This window comes from Carassius auratus, chromosome 13 (assembly GCF_003368295.1).
Source record: "Carassius auratus strain Wakin chromosome 13, ASM336829v1, whole genome shotgun sequence".
Taxonomy (NCBI): Eukaryota; Metazoa; Chordata; class Actinopteri; order Cypriniformes; family Cyprinidae; genus Carassius; species Carassius auratus.
In genome coordinates, this window is record NC_039255.1 from 25,153,689 (window position 1) to 25,170,919 (window position 17,231).

Below are 17,231 nucleotides of genomic sequence, written 5' to 3' on the forward strand. Positions count from 1 at the left end.
TAATTTTCTTAGTTTTCACCATAACCCACTCTTCTTTGTTGTAGATCACTACATTAGTAGTAACTGTCTGATAATGCAGTGAAGCATCCAGTCAGCAGCCTGAAACTACAAGATAAGAACAGGAAACAAACAACCAAAACTTAGACGTAAAGTCTAACAAGACAGAAAATTGGGAACGTGACAACAGCTCTCTCAGGTCTCTGGAATATTCAGGTTTGTAGATGGCACAGGTTCACAGACCTGACAACCTTGAAAAAATAATATATATATATATATATATATATATATATATATATATATATATATATATATATATATTTTACCATGATTTTTGGTTCTGTTCAGTTCTGGTGGCTTGGTAAATCAGAGTTTGCAATATGAAATTTAAAATGCTATTTTATAAAACTATAGTGCCCTTTAATTAAAACTCCAGTACACTTCTGAACAATGTCATAAAACATGAATTATCATATGTATATTTTTTTTCTGGACTGGCAATTATTTAGTGCTATAATGTATTTTTTATTCATACTGGAGCGCAGAAAATCTACATATGCATCATAGAATTAATAAAACCAGTGATGCTCCATGTATTTACAAATATAGCATCAAATAGCATTAAATATGACAGGTTCACTACTGGTGTGGTCAGTGATTGATGGGTTCACAGAGATCATTACACTATTTTTAATGTTACGTTTCTACAGATCCCCTAAAAGCCATTGAATAATGAATAATGAATAATGAAGGTTAAAATAATGTAGTTGCATTAGATTCAGTAGAATGTCTAAAGTAAACTATCAAAATAAAGTGTAACCAAAATAAATAGTATCAGTATTTTTGGCTGGTACAAATTTCAAGGATATTCCTTATGTGTGTGCAGCAAAAGAAGTAAGTCAGGCATGTTTAAAACATTGAGTATTTTGTAGGTGAATGCTTTCAGAAACTAAAAACAAAACGAAGTGAGTTAGAACTAAAGACAAGCATGTGAATATACAGACAGAGGTGTGGGTCGGTTAGCTCAGGTTGACCCATGTGATGTCGGTTCATACAGACTGCATGAGATCAGATACAGAGCTGTGTGGGTGATGCCTTCACAAGATAACAATGATCTTCTGTGAGAAAGATGCATTCTCCCAGAGCGTTCAGAGGGGATGACGGTATAATGATGCCTTACCTTTGAACTGAGAGCCGCTCAGGCTGGGTTCTTTAATGTGAGCGTTCTGTAACGTCTTTAAACATCTCTGGGTAAAAACAGCTGATCCTGAACACACACAGAAGACGTCTGCACAGATGTCGTGTTGTGCATGCAGAAAATAACCACTTGGTAAAATGGCAGAATGTTTTTCGGCTTTTATTAAACTTGTAGCATCCGCTCATGGACAGATCTAGTTTATGGTTGTGTGTGGGCTTCCATCTTTACATTTGATGTATAACTCTTAACTCAGTATGCAGGAGCTTTATGACTCTTTTTGAAAATCAAAACGTGGGTAGCAACTGCTTCCTGAGGGTTGAAAACTGCAGTATTATTGTAATCCTAACCATATATAAGCAATATCACATACTCTAAGTAGGAGTGTTATATGATTCTTTATCATATGCCATTCTGAGTTTAATGTCATCCTATGACAACATCTCATTTTAAATATGTATTGCATTTAAAAAGCTATTAGATGCTGACGGTGCTGCAGTTAGAACTGAATGTACTGTCACTGCTCTTTTCTTCTTATTTCTGATTGGTTCCTTTCCGTGGCTGGCTTCCACTAAATTAATGTATGTGCTATAGTGCTGGTACTATAATCAGAAAACCCTTCATTAATAACTGATAAACAACCAATCAAAACCTGTACATTTAAAACTGTTTTAACTGCATTGTATTGGCAGTGGTTCACAGGTCTTTATTCTGTACACCATCATGTTAACCGGAGTGGCTTCAACAATACAAACATGCTCTCGATGTCACAGTATAGCTGATGCATGAATTATTATAGACTCTATGAGATCACAACTGAACTTAGTGGCCATATGTGTCATCTCTACACTACTATTAAAAACTTTCAGTAAGATTTTTTAATGAAGTCTTTTTTTGGTCATAAAGTCTGACTTAATTTGAAAAACAGTAATTAAAAAGGTATTATTATTATTATCATTATCATCAGCTTTCCTATATGAATATATGTTAAAATTTCATTTATTGCATTTATTAAATATTATACAGTATATTATTTTATTATAAAAGATATCAGAACTCTTTCTTTCTTTCTTTGGGCCTTTACTGTCCTCTTGTGTCTTAAACATGTATCTGCATGCACACCTACTGGACACATAGGTATGTAGCTACATTTTTTAATCTTCTTATTTTTATAACATTATTTATTTTGCTCTATAAATCTAACCACCTCATTGCATGTACTGTATAGTATTGCTATATATAAATATCACATTCAAATTGTACAAAACTACCAAAACACTTTCCAGAGTCTCAAATCAAGCCATTATTCCAGAACACAAACAGGTAGCATTACACATTGTTTTCATTTGTATTTTTTTTTCCAAAACAACAATGACATTCTCTAATGTTAGAATTCACTTCAGTAAATGTCACATGGACCATATTTACATTACAGTGCGAGGTTCCTATTCCTCATTTGTCCACTTACTACACCTGTATAAGTGTTCAGCTACAATCTGATTGTTCTGAAATTATTTCATCTTAATATCTCAGTATGGTATTACTGCAGAAGCCTAGCATGACCCAAGTATTGAAAAATTGGTCCTAGCGTTAGTAAAAAAAATACAAAATAAATAACCCTTAAGTCATATAGCATTCCATATTAGTCAAATGTGAAGAGCCCATGTAAGTGTGATGGAGTTAGTCATGCAGTGTGAGCATACTGAAAACACCCTGATATCAGAATCGCAGGGTCACCATGAGCTGTACTGATTTGCACTTAATTCCTAGCTTGTCCTGTTTTTGGTTACTTAGTTTGAACACGTTAGGTGGTCCTGACATTTTGAGTTTGAGTCTCATATTAAACATGCATTTAGTAGTTTGGTGCTTCAAATGCTGAAAAGCTGTTACTTAAAGGGGGGGGGGGTGAAATGCTATTTCATGCATACTGAGTTTTTTACACTGTTAAAGAGTTGGATTCCCATGCTAAACATGGACAAAGTTTCAAAAATTAACTTGTACGTTTGAAGGAGTATTTCTGTTCCAAAAATACTCCTTCCGGTTTGTCACAAGTTTCAGAAAGTTTTTTTCGAGTATGGCTCTGTGTGACGTTAGATGGAGCAGAATTTCCTCATATGGGTCCTGAGGCACTTCTGCTGGAAGAGCACGCTCCCGTATAGCAGAGCATTGAGAGCAGAGGCATTCACTGATCAGAGCCAGAGCGTCGCCAAATGTCACAAAAGGAGTGTGTTTTTGGTTGCCAGGGCAAGACAACCCTGCACAGATTACCAAAGAAAAAACAGCATTAAGGGACCAGTGGATGGAGTTTATTTTTACAGAGCATTAACGGAGTTGTGCAAGTGTTTTTGTTTGTTCCCCTGCATTTCGGATTTGCACATCGTTTATTTCTTAAGGATAATGCAGTCCCAAGGAAAAAGGGTCACGATCGTGTGTTGGAACCACAGGCGGTGAGTAAAACTGCTTCAAATATCTCTGTGTTGTTAACTTAGCTATCGGCGCGTAAGCACATCAAGTAAACAACATGCGATGTTGTCATCAAACTGCACTTTCCACATGTACAGCTTAAAAAAAAAAAAAGACGACATGAAGTGGAACTTTTTTCCATAACCGCTAAGCAAATATATACAGTTTCAGTACATACCACATAGAGACGTCGTTGCTGCTGCTCTTGTTAAATTTCAGCCTCTGGATCTGATTCTGTATCATAAATATACACTGAATCTGACTGTTAGCTATGGTTTGTTTTGGTTGGTTTTGTCCTCACGGTGTCACAGCTTCTAAACGCTCTCAACACAAAAGCCTACTGGCGCTCGTGATTCTTTAGCTCCGCCCACACGCCACGCCTCCAGCCGGTCGTGTTTTTCCGGGAAAAATCGGTAAAGACTATCTTTCTCTTATGAATATAATAAAACTAAAGACTTTTTGGAGTTATGAAGGATGCAGTACTACTCTATAGGTACTCAAGATTAACAGGATATTGAGTGAAAACGATAATTTCACCCCCCTTTAATGTGGACGCTCGGCTGCAGTCTCTGTTGATATGAGAGTAGCCCAGTGTAGTTTGGTGATGTGAAACATGGCAAACGCTCTGCTTTGTGTATCAGGAATATGGTACACCCCTCACTAAAGATCAGTACCAAACCATACACAAAAATCATTCAAAAGTACAACAAATCTGCAGAAACTAAAAAAAACAACAAGCTTTCCAGGTAGGCTACACTACACTCCTCACAATTCAACTACCAGACTGTGCACCATTGACATATGTAACCCACTTAAAGGTGTTATATAGTTTTTATTGTATTGTGTAATAGATGTGTGTAATAAAATACAGTGTATATATTAACATCAGAATGTTCCTGAAGTATATCTGGCTGTAGGTTTGAGGATCAGGACAGTGAGTATGTAGAGCTGTGATATCTGGAGACCGTTACATCACCTCACCTATCAGACGGTCACATCTCTAAATCTAACCCCACTCAAGAACAGAAACGAGAAGTTGAAATGAGAACAGGAAAATGCAGGACAGCTAAGGACGGCCAGATCAATGCCATTCACACCACTTTCTGGTGAAACCTTTCACCCACATCCTGTCTCGAACTCAGTGGGAGGGTTGTGTTTTGTGTTAAATTGAGAAACCCATGTCACATGATTGTTAGAAAGCCTCTCGCTCTGTGCAAATGTGGAAGGTGAAGAAACAACGAAATCGAATTTTTTTTTTTAGAAAATGCTGAAGAGGAGATTTTAGGATATTTAGTGGGCGGACAAAACAAGTCTCTATCAAGTGTGTTTGCTGTTCTCCAGACCACCGTTATTTCCCCATCTTGGCGACGCTCTGTACGGCTCTGATCCAGTCCTTGCGCTCGTCGGCTGTAGCTGCCTGCAGATAGTAGTGTACCTCATCTGACGTGATGATCTCAAAGAGATTCCCATCCACCTCCTGTCTCTTGGCTGCAGGTGTTTACAAGAGAGAGAAACATTTCTATTCATTCACTGTATAAACCCTTAGCAATGGATATATCATTATGATTGTTGAGCAATAAAGGTGCCAACTCTTAGGTCTCTGAACAATCTGATAACACTCTTTTGAGATGTACTGTATTCTGTTTGGATGGTAAAAAGTGTTTAGTCGTCATACCGTCAGGGACGTATTCCACCGCCGTCACAACTGAGCCACGCAGATGAATGGAGCCGAGAGGATCGTCCTCGCCCTTACAGAGACACACACATGATCCAAAACTGATTTAATATTAAATGCTAAATCTTCAGAGGTGCCAGGAACTTACTTTGGTGGGATCATAGTAGTGGATATAAGCAGGATCATCTCGAAGGATAAACTTTCTGACTTTCCAATTCTTTCGCCGGTGACCCTGTGTATAAAAAAAGAAATGTCTGAGAACATCTAATATCTTACATGCTTATAAATACTTATATTTCACAAGAAGGGAGCATTCAAATCAAAGCCTGTTCAATCAAACACATGTCTGTTTTGAAGGTTAGGGTTGGAACATATGCTAGTGTTTGTGAGACACGTTCACACCAGCGTTGCTTCCTCGTGTGTGTGTTCAGTGCTCACCTGCTTCAGCAGAAGACCCTGTTTGACTATGGCCCCTCTGAACTCCTCCTTCAAGATCACGTCCTCATCGCTCGAGTAACCCTCACAAAAGAAACCACTATCTGCCTGCAGATCAACACACACACACAAGCTCAACACCAGCTCTCGCGTCACACACACATGCCCTGTATATGAGGTGCAGGCTCACCCAGAACTGAAAATACAGCATAGCTCTCTTCCAAATCAAAAAGCATTTCACAGACGCCCTACTTAGGCTCTTCTGTGCAGGGCACGAGAGACTACACTCAATTTACTTCAGTTTCACTTTAGCATATCACTAAGATGAAACATTTTACATCAATATTTAAGTTTACATTTCTTTTCTGCAAAGAATAGGACCTTTTAAATGATGTCTTAAAATACAGCCTATGTAGGCAGCTCCCTGATCTTCAAGCAGAAGGAGCAGGATGCAACATTTTTTAAATAATCAATCCCCAAATCTTGAGTTGACATGCAGTGTGTTTATCTGGAGGAGGACTGCTACATCGACTCCATGCTCAGCTGGGGTTTGATATGGGATCCTTGATATTCAGTAATATCGCCAATTCGATGGCACCAAATATGAACAAATCTTCAACTGAACTGTAGTGAATAATGATAGCATTGTCTACTGTAGAGGTGCTTTATAGCTGTATCAAGTTTGTTATATAATTGATGAACAATTGAGTTGAATAGTGACATAATTGTCTTTGTAGAATTTGCAACATACTCGATGAGGTCTGCATTACTGATTCTGTTATTTTCCTGTTTATAACTGTGAAGCTGCTTTGTATTGTATTCAGCGTTGTAGAAATAAAGGTGAGTTGACTTTTGGAATAGAGCCAGTAACTCACAAAGTAATAAAGAGCCTCGATTTGGTCCAGGAAAACACATTCGGCTCCTTTTTCTGCGCCGTCTTTGGACACGTCTCCGGCGGGCAGCAGGAATCCCTCGTTCAGCAGTCCGGAGGCCAGCATCAGGCCCTCGGCTCTGTTTCTGGACTTCCCCTCAGAAATCAACCAGTCGATCACTGAGTTTCCTACCAGCGGATCCACCAGAAGACATTTACAGGTCAACAACACTCACAGAGAGAGAGATTACAGAGATTACAGAGAGCTGTTCCTCTGGGGAAAACACCCCGGTGCTGTACTTCAATACTTCTGCTTTTCAGAAGTAAGACAGGTTTGGACTAGTTTTTCATTTGACCACTTGAGCTGAAGTGAATATCTTACCTGTGAAACAGTGATTGAACAGCCGTTTATCCTTCTCTACCTTCAGCTCTTTAACTCCACTGTCTTGATCTTTCATTAAAACATAGAGCTCACTGCAGACGGACAGAGAAAAGACCAGCAGGGTTATCATTCACAGCAGGGTGAGCTGAATTCAAAACACAAAGATTTCAAATCTGTTGAAGCTTTATAACTGAAAGCACTGTGTAATAATAATACCTCAGGTTGACATTTTCTGGTAAGCGAATGGATCGGCGCGTTGACTTCCTGGCAAACTTCTTGCCTCCCTGTAAACAGGTGAGGGCTCTCTTGATATCTTTAACCCAGAGCTCCCTCTCCTCGAGGTGAGCCGCTTGAAAGAAATGGTCCTGGTTCTTAGCTGTACTGACCTTGAACACTAGCTGTTCAGAAAAAACATACGAGAGATATTCAAGAGAAACTCTAGATATGTCATCAGTATACTGGTATTATAAGGTGTGTGATTCCTTCACCGATCTTTTAGTGAAATCCTGGCATGGGCTGGTCAGTTTCGCACCCTTCAGAGGGATCATTCCCTTCGGACTGTTGTCTGTCTTCTTCTTGTAATACTCAATGGCATCGTCTGCTAACACCACCCACAACACCTTCCATGAGTTCAGCACAGTCCCCTGCAAAACAAGAACCGTTCAGCGCTGTAGCTTCCTGAAATGGCCAACACAATTACTGAATACAAATGCAGTAGTAGTGTTGAGCTACAAACAAATCCCCAGATAAAAGAAACATGTTGATTGATATGAAGCATTGCATCAACACTGGTTGAATTTCAGTATGCAAAAGAATTTCAATAAAGTGGAAACTTTCGATTTAGGCCATTTTCAGTTCTGTATTTCAGCTCTCTCACACAGTTGTGGCTTGATTTGTTGAATATTTTCAGCTGCAGGATCCAGTGCTTCTCAAAGACAGGAATATTATGAAATGCTATTACAAAACTATTTTAGGGGTTCAATTCAAATGGTGCGGAAAAAATGAAATCCAAAGGAGGGTGTTTCCACTTCTATTCCCAAAATAGAACAACTTCATGGAAAAACATGACAAAATATCAGTAATCATACATGGTATTGTCATGGTGCATGTTTACAACCAAGAGAGTACAGCCTGTCTTGAGACTTGTAACTAAATTGTTCAGTGCCAGCAGTGCAAAATACTGCCAAAGTCTCAAAAACTTTAATTAAATGATCAACTAGCCAAATGCTGTTTTGGGTTAATCTGAAAAAAAGAAGAAAAAAATCTATAATGTTGTCTATATACATTCATGACTTTCTAAAACATCCATATTATAAAATGTTCAGTTTTACAATTGAAAATGGTGTTTGGATGAACGTCGAAACATCTTGTCGTTTCTTTTCATGTAGTCCAGTGATTTTAAATAAAGAGTTTTTTTTTTTTTTTTTTGTTCTTGGCAGTAAAATTTCCTTTTAAGGTCACCAGTGAAACTGACACATTGACACATTTGACAGAAAACGTAATGCTCTATAACCCTGAAGCACATGATTGAAGAGCCACAGAATCAGAGATGAATGGAGGTCTTACCTTCTTCACGAGGTATCCTTCTCTGATTGTTGTTGGCTCCATTACTATGAAGTAAAGAGTGTCGGTCTGCAGGGAGTGGTGAATGTAAGACCCATACAGTTCAGACGAATTTGTGTCTGACGTGTAACCTCAGTTGACAGTTATAGACACATTTTGATGAAAGGGAAGTTGCACACTCTCTGACAGGCAACTTCATGGTCAGCTAGTTTCCTTTGTGTTTTCAGCCCACACACAAATGTGTCAGAGGGCAAACGATATGCTTGTGTTTAATGATAAGGAACCCGTGGGCACCCATGATTATATTATGCTTGTCAGTGATAGTGAAAGACAAATGACAAAGACAAAAAATGTCTATTCTGGTCTTAATTTGAATGTCAACATTTATAGTATCGTTGTGTTTAATTGCTAGAACAGACATTATTTACTATTTACTTTTGCAAAGAACCGTATTAGTCCTCAATAAGAAGCCCTTACTGAACCAGTCGTGGTGCAGCTTCAAGTTATTTTGAAGCCTGCACTCGTGGGAATAAAACTACAACAAACTCATCACATTAGAAAAAACAATACTCTTACAGGAAGTTGAATGAAGATAGTTGTGAAGATAGATGTGTTACAAAAGAGTGGAGCAATGCATGTTTGCGGTCTGACTCGGCCTCGGCTGTGTTTGCAGGTTATCTACAATAATAAAGTGATGCTGTGACACCCATTTGAGAATTTAAAACATCATCCGGTTGTTTACTGGATTATTCAATGTTTAGATTTTTTAAATCCACTAAATGAACGGTGTTTTCACATGTGGTTTGGAAAGGAAGTGAGAGAGTTGTACCTTGGGACGTGAGATAATAAACTTTTATCTTATTGTCTCATCTTCAGTGTCTTCAGATGCTGCTGAAAGTGGAAGCTAAACCAAATATTACTGACAAAATAGCTAAACACAAAAAGGTGGAACGGTTGTGACACAGTGATATATCAGATGGTGGTCATACCACTATACTTGGCATTATTATAAAATACATTGTATTGTAATAAATGATTACCAAATCAAATACCTTGGTGTTTACATAGTAATGGTGTGATTTGTATTTGATTCTTATTCGTATGAGTCTACCATGTCATTTAAACCATGCTGGAAAATCTTTTAAACAATCACAGAATTTGTAATGGTTTTACTGGTTATAATGGGAATAGTTTTTACATGTCTAACACTGTACATTTAACTTAAAATGGTACAAAAAACAGCCCTTATTAATGAATTATTAGTAGTCTATTCGCTTGTTAAGTCTGACATCGCGTGTCACTGTGATGATCGTGCACTAGGAAAACACAAGGAGAGTGGGAGATCCAATTGCTAGTATGTTTATTGACAAAAAAGGGTAATCAAACAAAAACAGTCTTAAGAGACAAACAAAACAAAAGAGGGAACCGGTAGGAACGGAACGGGAACTCGGAGGACGAGAAGGCAAGGGTGAGTCTCGGGAGACGAGAACATAGGTACACGAAGGGTAAGGACTCCATACAAACAGCAGGGAAAGACGGGTATTTATAAGGAGACTAGTGACAATAGATTTCCTGCACCTGTGCGATTAACAGGAGTGCAATTACTGTGAAGACAGGACCAGACTAGAGGAATTATAGTGCCTATGGTGAAGTGCCTTAGGTGAAGTGAGCTCACTAGTGGACACCCAGGGAAACAGAGACTGACAGCGTGACAGTCACCGCTTCTGTGTCCAAACGCTTGATCAGATGTTCACATGTTCTGTGGCTGTACTGGTAGCACATATGCACAGATATTTCCGTGCTAATCTTGCCATGAACGGAAACCTTTCTTCATTCATTTTCCACCAAGTCAGTGGGTCCTCTCCCCCATCGATGGCCATTTCCTGCAGGTACATGATCATTTCTGACTCGACCTTTGCTCATCAGTGAGCGTGGCCGGCATCTGGTTCCTCTCCATCTTCTCCAGCATGTGAGGGACGTGGTGTTGGTCTTGGCAGCGACAGAGCGATCTCTCTTACAATCTCTTCCATCATAACAAATTTTAGAATGAAGTTCGGGAGGTTTCATATGGTCCCCTCGGTACCTTGGGTCTAGCAGTGTTGATTTACACATCATCCTCTGGATGTTGTCATCACCATCTGCCTCCATCTGCTCCAGGATGACGCTCCAGATCATATCAGTTTGAATCATCACCTGACTCCTCCAGCACATCTTCTAAATGGGCCAACATGAGCAGCAGTGAGGACACCGTCACGTAATGTTATCCAGAGAGAATGTCTGTAAAGTCTGCTACTGGCTTCAGTGTGTTGTTCACAGATTCCAGAACACGTATGTCTTCCCATGTTAGCTGGAGGAGTGGGGGTGACTTTTGATTTGGGCAAACACACGTTTGATGGCTTGCCCCTGCTCCAGCAGTCTCGCCACCATTTGCTGTTTTGAGCCCCATCGTGTCGCACATTCCTGTCAGTAAAGATGCAGTAAATAATAAAATACATATTAAATACATTTTTAATAGTTCTTAAATAATTTGTTCATTGTTAGATAACTGTTTTAAAAATGACCGTGATCAGTGAGCGCTCAGGGAGTTTCATTTCCACTTGTGTTTTCTGCAGTTCACGTCACCTTAGCCAGCTGTGCGTAAACGCAGTGTGGACAAACCCCAGTCGGCAATCCCCAAAAGCTCGGTCTGTGCTGGCCCTGTGTTGCGCAAGCGAGTTGTTTATGGCCAGGTTCAAGTTGTGCCCAAAGCAACTTAACTATGTCCATTTCAACTGCCGGATGGCTGCAATAATATTCGCCCATTGTCGGCAGTTATACAGCCAATTTGTTTCTCCTGTAGTTTCCAGTCAGTAATTGCCCGGCGCAGTGCTTCTTCCAAATTGCATGAAGCAAGTTTGTAAGCATTTGGACTGCAGTGTCCATTCTTTATTTACATAATGCGCTGTCACTGACATGTAGGGCATCGTATTGCAGCTGGACCACATGTCCATCGTCAGGGCCAAATATTCTACATCACCTAGCTCTTTCGTGATGTTACTTCTAACCATGTTGAAAAGGTTTGGGATAGCCGTCTTTGAGAAATATTTCCGACCTGGCAGCTCGTACTGATTATCAAAGGCATGCAGCATGGCCTTGAATGACGGCTTCTCCACTGTATTGAACGAAACCATTTCTTTGGCCAGGAAGCCAGTTACCGCATCTGTCAACTGCCTCCATCTGTCACTGTCAGTTTTATATTTAGTGCCTTTTGCAAAAGCCCCAGTTATCATCTGCTGACCCTGGCTAGTTATTTTTGCTAGGCCCAGCACGTGGCATATTCTGCTGGATGTCGAGCACACAAGTGGTCATGAAGACTGGTCGTCTACCCATCTTTTGCGTGGATCACACATGAGCAGATCTTGCACACAGCTTCAGTCAGGTCCCTTGGGTGCTCGCTCTCATCAGGTTTAAATCCAAGAAAAATTTAGCAACCAATACCAACACCATTGTATCGACTCTTTAAGCGGAAGGACACTACTTTTGTTCCCCTCACGTGCAACTTATTGGAAAGCCTGGATGATGAAATTATAGTTTTCAAGAAGAAAAAAATGATTTATCTGTTGTAAAGTTGCATTAATAAATTAGCAGACACATGCCTATTTATAGTAAAGGAGGGAGCTAGAGAGGAGAACAGAAATATGAGTATTATTGTTCAGTATCATTTAAAAAATATATATTTTGTACTAGTTTTGACATTTAGGTACTTTAGAAAATGTTTAAATATTTGTATGAAATATACGTTTGTTAATCTTTAGTATTAAATAGATTTTGAGAGAAATAACAATGACAAAACAATGTAATCCATTGAATTTAACTCAAATTTAGATTGTGTTGAAGCAAATGACAAAGAGGTGACTGTTTTTGGAGCGAGGTGGAGACTGTTGTCTTCGTAACAGTAGACCTGCTGGTAAAGAAGTGACAGGTACAAGGAAAATGTGCACACATAAACAGGAGGGAGAAAATGAGATATCAAAAAAATGAAGAAACGGAAAAGGGAAGTGAAGGTGCTGTTTATGAGAAACCTTTAAAGGGGTCATATGAGGCAAATTTCTATTTTCCTTTCTCTTTGGAGTGTTACAAGCTCTTGGTGCATAAAGAAGATCTGTAAGGTTGCAAAGACTGAAGTCTCAAATCCTAACAGATATTATTTTTCAAAGTTAAGACTGCGCCCCCTCATTCAAACACGCCCCCACATCACTGTGTGGAAATATTTGCGTAATGCCAGCCAAATGTTCATGCAAAGAAAGGAGTCGTGGTTTCAGTAACACAGTTAGTGTTGAAGCAGTCATGTCAGGGAGATGTGTGTGTATTTAGGTGAAAGCAAAAGCACTTTATTTGGCCTTCAGAAAGTAATCTTTAAGATTACTTAAAACAGAACAGCAATGCATTTTATGGACGACCCTTTCATGAACCTAGGAGAGGTAAGTATGTTTTGTTATTAGTTTAAGTATTTGCTATTGACTGTTCAAATGCAGAGTTTTGCATGTGTGTGTGTGTGTGTGTGTGTGTGTGTGTGTGTGTGTGTGTGTGTGTGTGTGTGTGTGTGTGTGTGTGTGTGTGTGTGTGTGAGAGAGAGAGAGAGCTAAGGCTCAGTGGAGTCAGCTGTCTTAACAGTCTTTACATTTATTTTAAAAGATGAAGCTAGCGATTATGGAAAGAGGCGTTACATTTCTGACGAGGGCTTGCAGTGTTCAGCCAATCAGTGTTCGAACTATACCGTGACCTTTGGGGGAGCCCACTTTGTTTTCTTGGGGCTTACAACAGCTACAAGTGTAGGCACTATTATACATTATCGACACGAGTGCCTCAAAAAAGGACTTGCAATGACTTACAAAGATACATAACAGCTACAACTGTATATGCACTATTATATATCGCGGCGGGAGGTAACAGTGCTTGCAGCAGGTGAATCAGTCGTGCTATTAACGTCATCACTAAACAATTTCTTAATAAAACCAAAATTCATTAAACTGCCTTGTTTTCTTTTTGCCATGGCTGTGATGCTATAACTGCAAAATTAATTTAGGACTTTGCACGCGATAAATGGCCTCCAACGTTTATTTTTTTCTACAAATATATGACGTACTAACATATGTGGAACATAGGAGGGACTTGAGAGAGGCGGGGCATAGAGGACCTACAATAATGTACAGTATTTGAAAAATAATGTGTTTTTTGAACACTAAAGCATGTCAACATATTCTATTACACTAAATTCACAAAATAATGATATTAAAAAAGCATCATATGACCCATTTAATTATGTCACATGGCCTGAGCCTAAGGATTTAGATATTTTTATATGATGGCCATACAAATAATAGGGTTGTATATGTGGCTTCAAAATATCTTGTGGGTGTATAGCCCTGTGTGTGTGTATGTGTGTGTGTGTCTATATATATATATATATATATATATATATATATTTTTTTTATTATTATTATTTTTTTCAGAAGGGCAGTACATGGTACTTAAAGGTAGTTAAAAATATATTGTATTTGATGCATGAAACATGCTCCAAAAAACTAAATAGGGTAGCCTACCATAATATTTTGACACCTGTTCAGTGGCAAAACTGTTCACACCTGATATCCTTGAGCAACAGAAGCTTGCTGTACTGCAAGGCACTTAGTTTGACAGAAGCATATTTGAATGATCAATTATCTAAAATCCTGAATGCTGCATGGTGTTAATCTGAAGTGTGCTCCACCGGCTCTCTCGTGATCTCATTAGATCGCACACACACGCGCTTGTTCGGATTACTCTTCGTGTGCGGATTATGGACAGGAACAGCAGACATGACTTTGGACGTGCCTTCTGCGATGTGGCTTTTTTCCGCGTTACGGCGTAACGATTTAGTTCAGCCTGAAATATCTTGACCTGTTTTCTTGCACCTGACTGCCTTCTCCGCATCATCTGGCATCATGGCTGACATACCCCAACTGATTAAAGTCGGCGTCTCGCTGAAAACCACTCCGAATAACGGACCAGTCTACTTCAAATCGGACGGGACGAGGTTCGGTCAGACCCGAACCATCAAACTACTGACGGGAACTAAATATAAGATCGACGTGGTCGTTAAACCGGGAGCGGTGGAGGCGACGTGAGTACATAGAAATATGATAGTAATTCCAGAAATTGAAAATATATTGGTTGTCTCGTTTTGAACTGAAAATCATAGTTTTGAATAAAGCCTGGTTTGCATCAGCGTTGAAAGATAAGATGCACTGATGCATTTCAGTGTCTGAGAAATATTGTTATTGCTTATAGGAATAAATAAACGACACTTTATATAGTGATGCGAAATTACAAATGGACGTGGTACCATTTTACAGCACGAGAGTATTCTGACATAGCCTATACAAGACAGCAATGCTGAATTATTATTGTTTGCTATGGATATCCTTGCACTGGTTTTGGCATGGTGAACTGATGATAGTAAAAATAAATGAAAGTAAATGGAAGCAACTCAGATTTGTGCATATAGCATGTTGTTGTTATACATACGATTGTGGGGCTTAACCTACAGGATTGTGTCTACATCTCATGCACTGACAGAGGGAGCTGACAGATTGCTTCCTTTGGCAGTCAAATCCAGACGATTAAAGCATCAGCAATGTTTGACTGGATACATGTTGTAATGCATGAAGTATTCTTTGTTACGTGTAATCCTACACATATCTAGGCAAAGATGTCTGACAGTTCGAATAGACATTGCGTTCTGAATTTCTGTTTCATTTAGAAGATGTATTCGTTATGTATCATATGCATAAAGCACAGTAAATGACTGATATTCAGAATGTGGTATAGGTTTTGTTAAATCTTATCATTATGTAAACATGCAATACTCATCTCATTCCTCAGATCCATGACTATCGGCGGAGTGACTTTTCCGCTGGAGCAGCAGTCTAAAGACCCTCAGTCCGTAGTGTACACTGGGATGTATGACACTGAGGGGGTAACACACACCAAAAGCGGGGAGAGGCAACCTGTTCAGGTCAACATACAGGTGAGAACTGACACATCAGGTTTCACTTTGAAGTAGAAAGTAAAGCAATGCAGCTCACTGGGAATATATTATAACAGCCATGTGACTAAAAATGAGAGTTTCTCCTGATGTGTGGTTTCTGTGCTCGACAGTTCACTCAGGCAGGGCTTTTCGAGACCGTCTGGCAGGTCAAGTTCTACAACTACAACAAGAGAGACCACTGTCAATGGGGGAACAGCTTCAACAGCATCGAGTACGAGTGTAAACCCAACGACACACGCACCCTCATGTGGATCAATAAAGAACTGTTTCTGTAAAAGAGTCTGTGGTTAAAAGAGAGGGAAGATGATCTTAATCTGAGCTAAACGACACACCGTCGTTCCCACTGAAATATGAATAGAGATGTAGTAGCCTTTCCTGTTAGTGATGATTTGTGATGGAGTGTGAGTTCTGTTGGATTTGTCTTGGTGCTGCTGGAAAATCAAAGCAATGTGTCTGATGCAAAATAGGAGCACTTTACCCTGTTTTTTGTAGTGTTGTCTCTTTTGCAGTTTTCCTTCCAGTTGTCTACCTCAGAAGGACCCAGTGATATATTTACAGTTTACAGATTTTATATAGATTACATGTTAGAATTGTTAGCATGCCACCGTTTGTTAATTCAAGTAAATGTAGCATTTTTGCAGTAAAATTGAGCCAATTAATACATTTATAGTGTCTTTGTATGGGTGTTTTGTAATGGTGCATTGTGATTAATGTGCAATAATTGTAAGTTGGTTGTATTTTTCCATATTTTTTCATTTTTTCAAATGGTAGCCTAATGTTCCTTAAAAGAAAAATAAAATGTACCAAAAATGGATGTGGTGTGTTAACGGAGTCATCTTGGACCTAAACACGTCGCCATGCATGCAGACCCCAGTGTCACTGCAGAAATACCACGAGTTATTTATTTATTTTAATTTTACGCATGACTGATCATCCCACAGCTGGAAATGACTGCTAATAGAGGGTCACCAAGATAAAGCAGCACTTGAATGCTCACATCATCCAAACATGCAGCCAACAGGTGGCGCTGCAGCATAGTGTTTATGAAATATCAAGAAGACTAGGTTTTAGCATAATTATTAAACATTTTAAGACCTCAACGTCTAAAAATGAGGAAAAGACCCCAAGACCACGATAAGACCAAGGATCAACATTAGAGGATCCATAACCAACTGTTTATCTAAAAATATTATTCATTGCAGATATAATCTTGCCCAACTAATTACATGACTAAAGACCAGTGTTGTGGGTAACGCATTACAAGTCCCGCTAGTTACCTAATCAGATTACTGTTTTCAAGTAACTTGTAAAATAATGCATTAATATTTCATTTACAAGAAAATATCTGAGTTACTCTTTTCCCATCTGTTGGTTGAATGCTCTTCTGTCTCCATGCTGAGAGAAATTGGTGGTAAGATGTTACTTTAGTTCTAGAATAAATGTGAACCTGCATTAATTCATCTCACATCTCAAAAAAAAAAAAAAAAAAAATAGGTTTCCTCAAAATTAATAAAAACAGTTAAAAGCAACTCAAAATATGACAACTCAAAGCTGCAATAATTGAATATGTTAAATAATACA

At 39.0% G+C, this 17,231-nt stretch overlaps 2 protein-coding genes across 2 annotated transcripts; one reads left to right on the top strand and one right to left on the bottom strand.

Annotated features, from left to right (window-relative positions):
- Window positions 1-4,467: 4,467 nt before the first annotated feature.
- On the bottom strand, window positions 4,468-8,765 carry plek (pleckstrin). The gene is made up of 9 exons (XM_026279262.1): window positions 8,585-8,765; window positions 7,507-7,662; window positions 7,235-7,416; window positions 7,019-7,110; window positions 6,641-6,825; window positions 5,769-5,873; window positions 5,479-5,562; window positions 5,331-5,403; window positions 4,468-5,143 (listed from the first exon to the last, which is right to left on the bottom strand). The coding sequence occupies exons 1-9, from the start codon at window positions 8,624-8,626 to the stop codon at window positions 5,004-5,006; spliced, it is 1,059 nt and encodes a 352-aa protein (XP_026135047.1). The 5' UTR covers window positions 8,627-8,765; the 3' UTR covers window positions 4,468-5,003.
- Window positions 8,766-14,139: 5,374 nt separating this feature from the next.
- On the top strand, window positions 14,140-16,448 carry cnrip1b (cannabinoid receptor interacting protein 1b). The gene is made up of 3 exons (XM_026279263.1): window positions 14,140-14,723; window positions 15,485-15,629; window positions 15,761-16,448. Exons 1-3 carry the CDS (start codon window positions 14,545-14,547, stop codon window positions 15,923-15,925), a joined length of 489 nt encoding a protein of 162 aa, XP_026135048.1. The 5' UTR covers window positions 14,140-14,544; the 3' UTR covers window positions 15,926-16,448.
- Window positions 16,449-17,231: the final 783 nt, after the last annotated feature.

What these genes read in the sequence shown, in the direction of transcription:
- plek (XM_026279262.1), bottom strand. Translation starts at nt 8,626, where the DNA reads ATGGAGCCAACAACAATCAGAGAAGGATACCTCGTGAAGAAG. An exon ending in AGGATTTCACTAAAAGATCG is followed by an intron (nt 7,417 to 7,506) that starts GTGAAGGAATCA and finishes TTTTCTGAACAG; the next exon opens with CTAGTGTTCAAGGTCAGTAC. An exon ending in TCGAGGCTCTTTATTACTTT is followed by an intron (nt 5,874 to 6,640) that starts GTGAGTTACTGG and finishes GTTGATCTGCAG; the next exon opens with GCAGATAGTGGTTTCTTTTG.
- cnrip1b (XM_026279263.1), top strand. Translation starts at nt 14,545, where the DNA reads ATGGCTGACATACCCCAACTGATTAAAGTCGGCGTCTCGCTGAAAACC. An exon ending in CCGGGAGCGGTGGAGGCGAC is followed by an intron (nt 14,724 to 15,484) that starts GTGAGTACATAG and finishes CTCATTCCTCAG; the next exon opens with ATCCATGACTATCGGCGGAG. An exon ending in CTGTTCAGGTCAACATACAG is followed by an intron (nt 15,630 to 15,760) that starts GTGAGAACTGAC and finishes TGTGCTCGACAG; the next exon opens with TTCACTCAGGCAGGGCTTTT.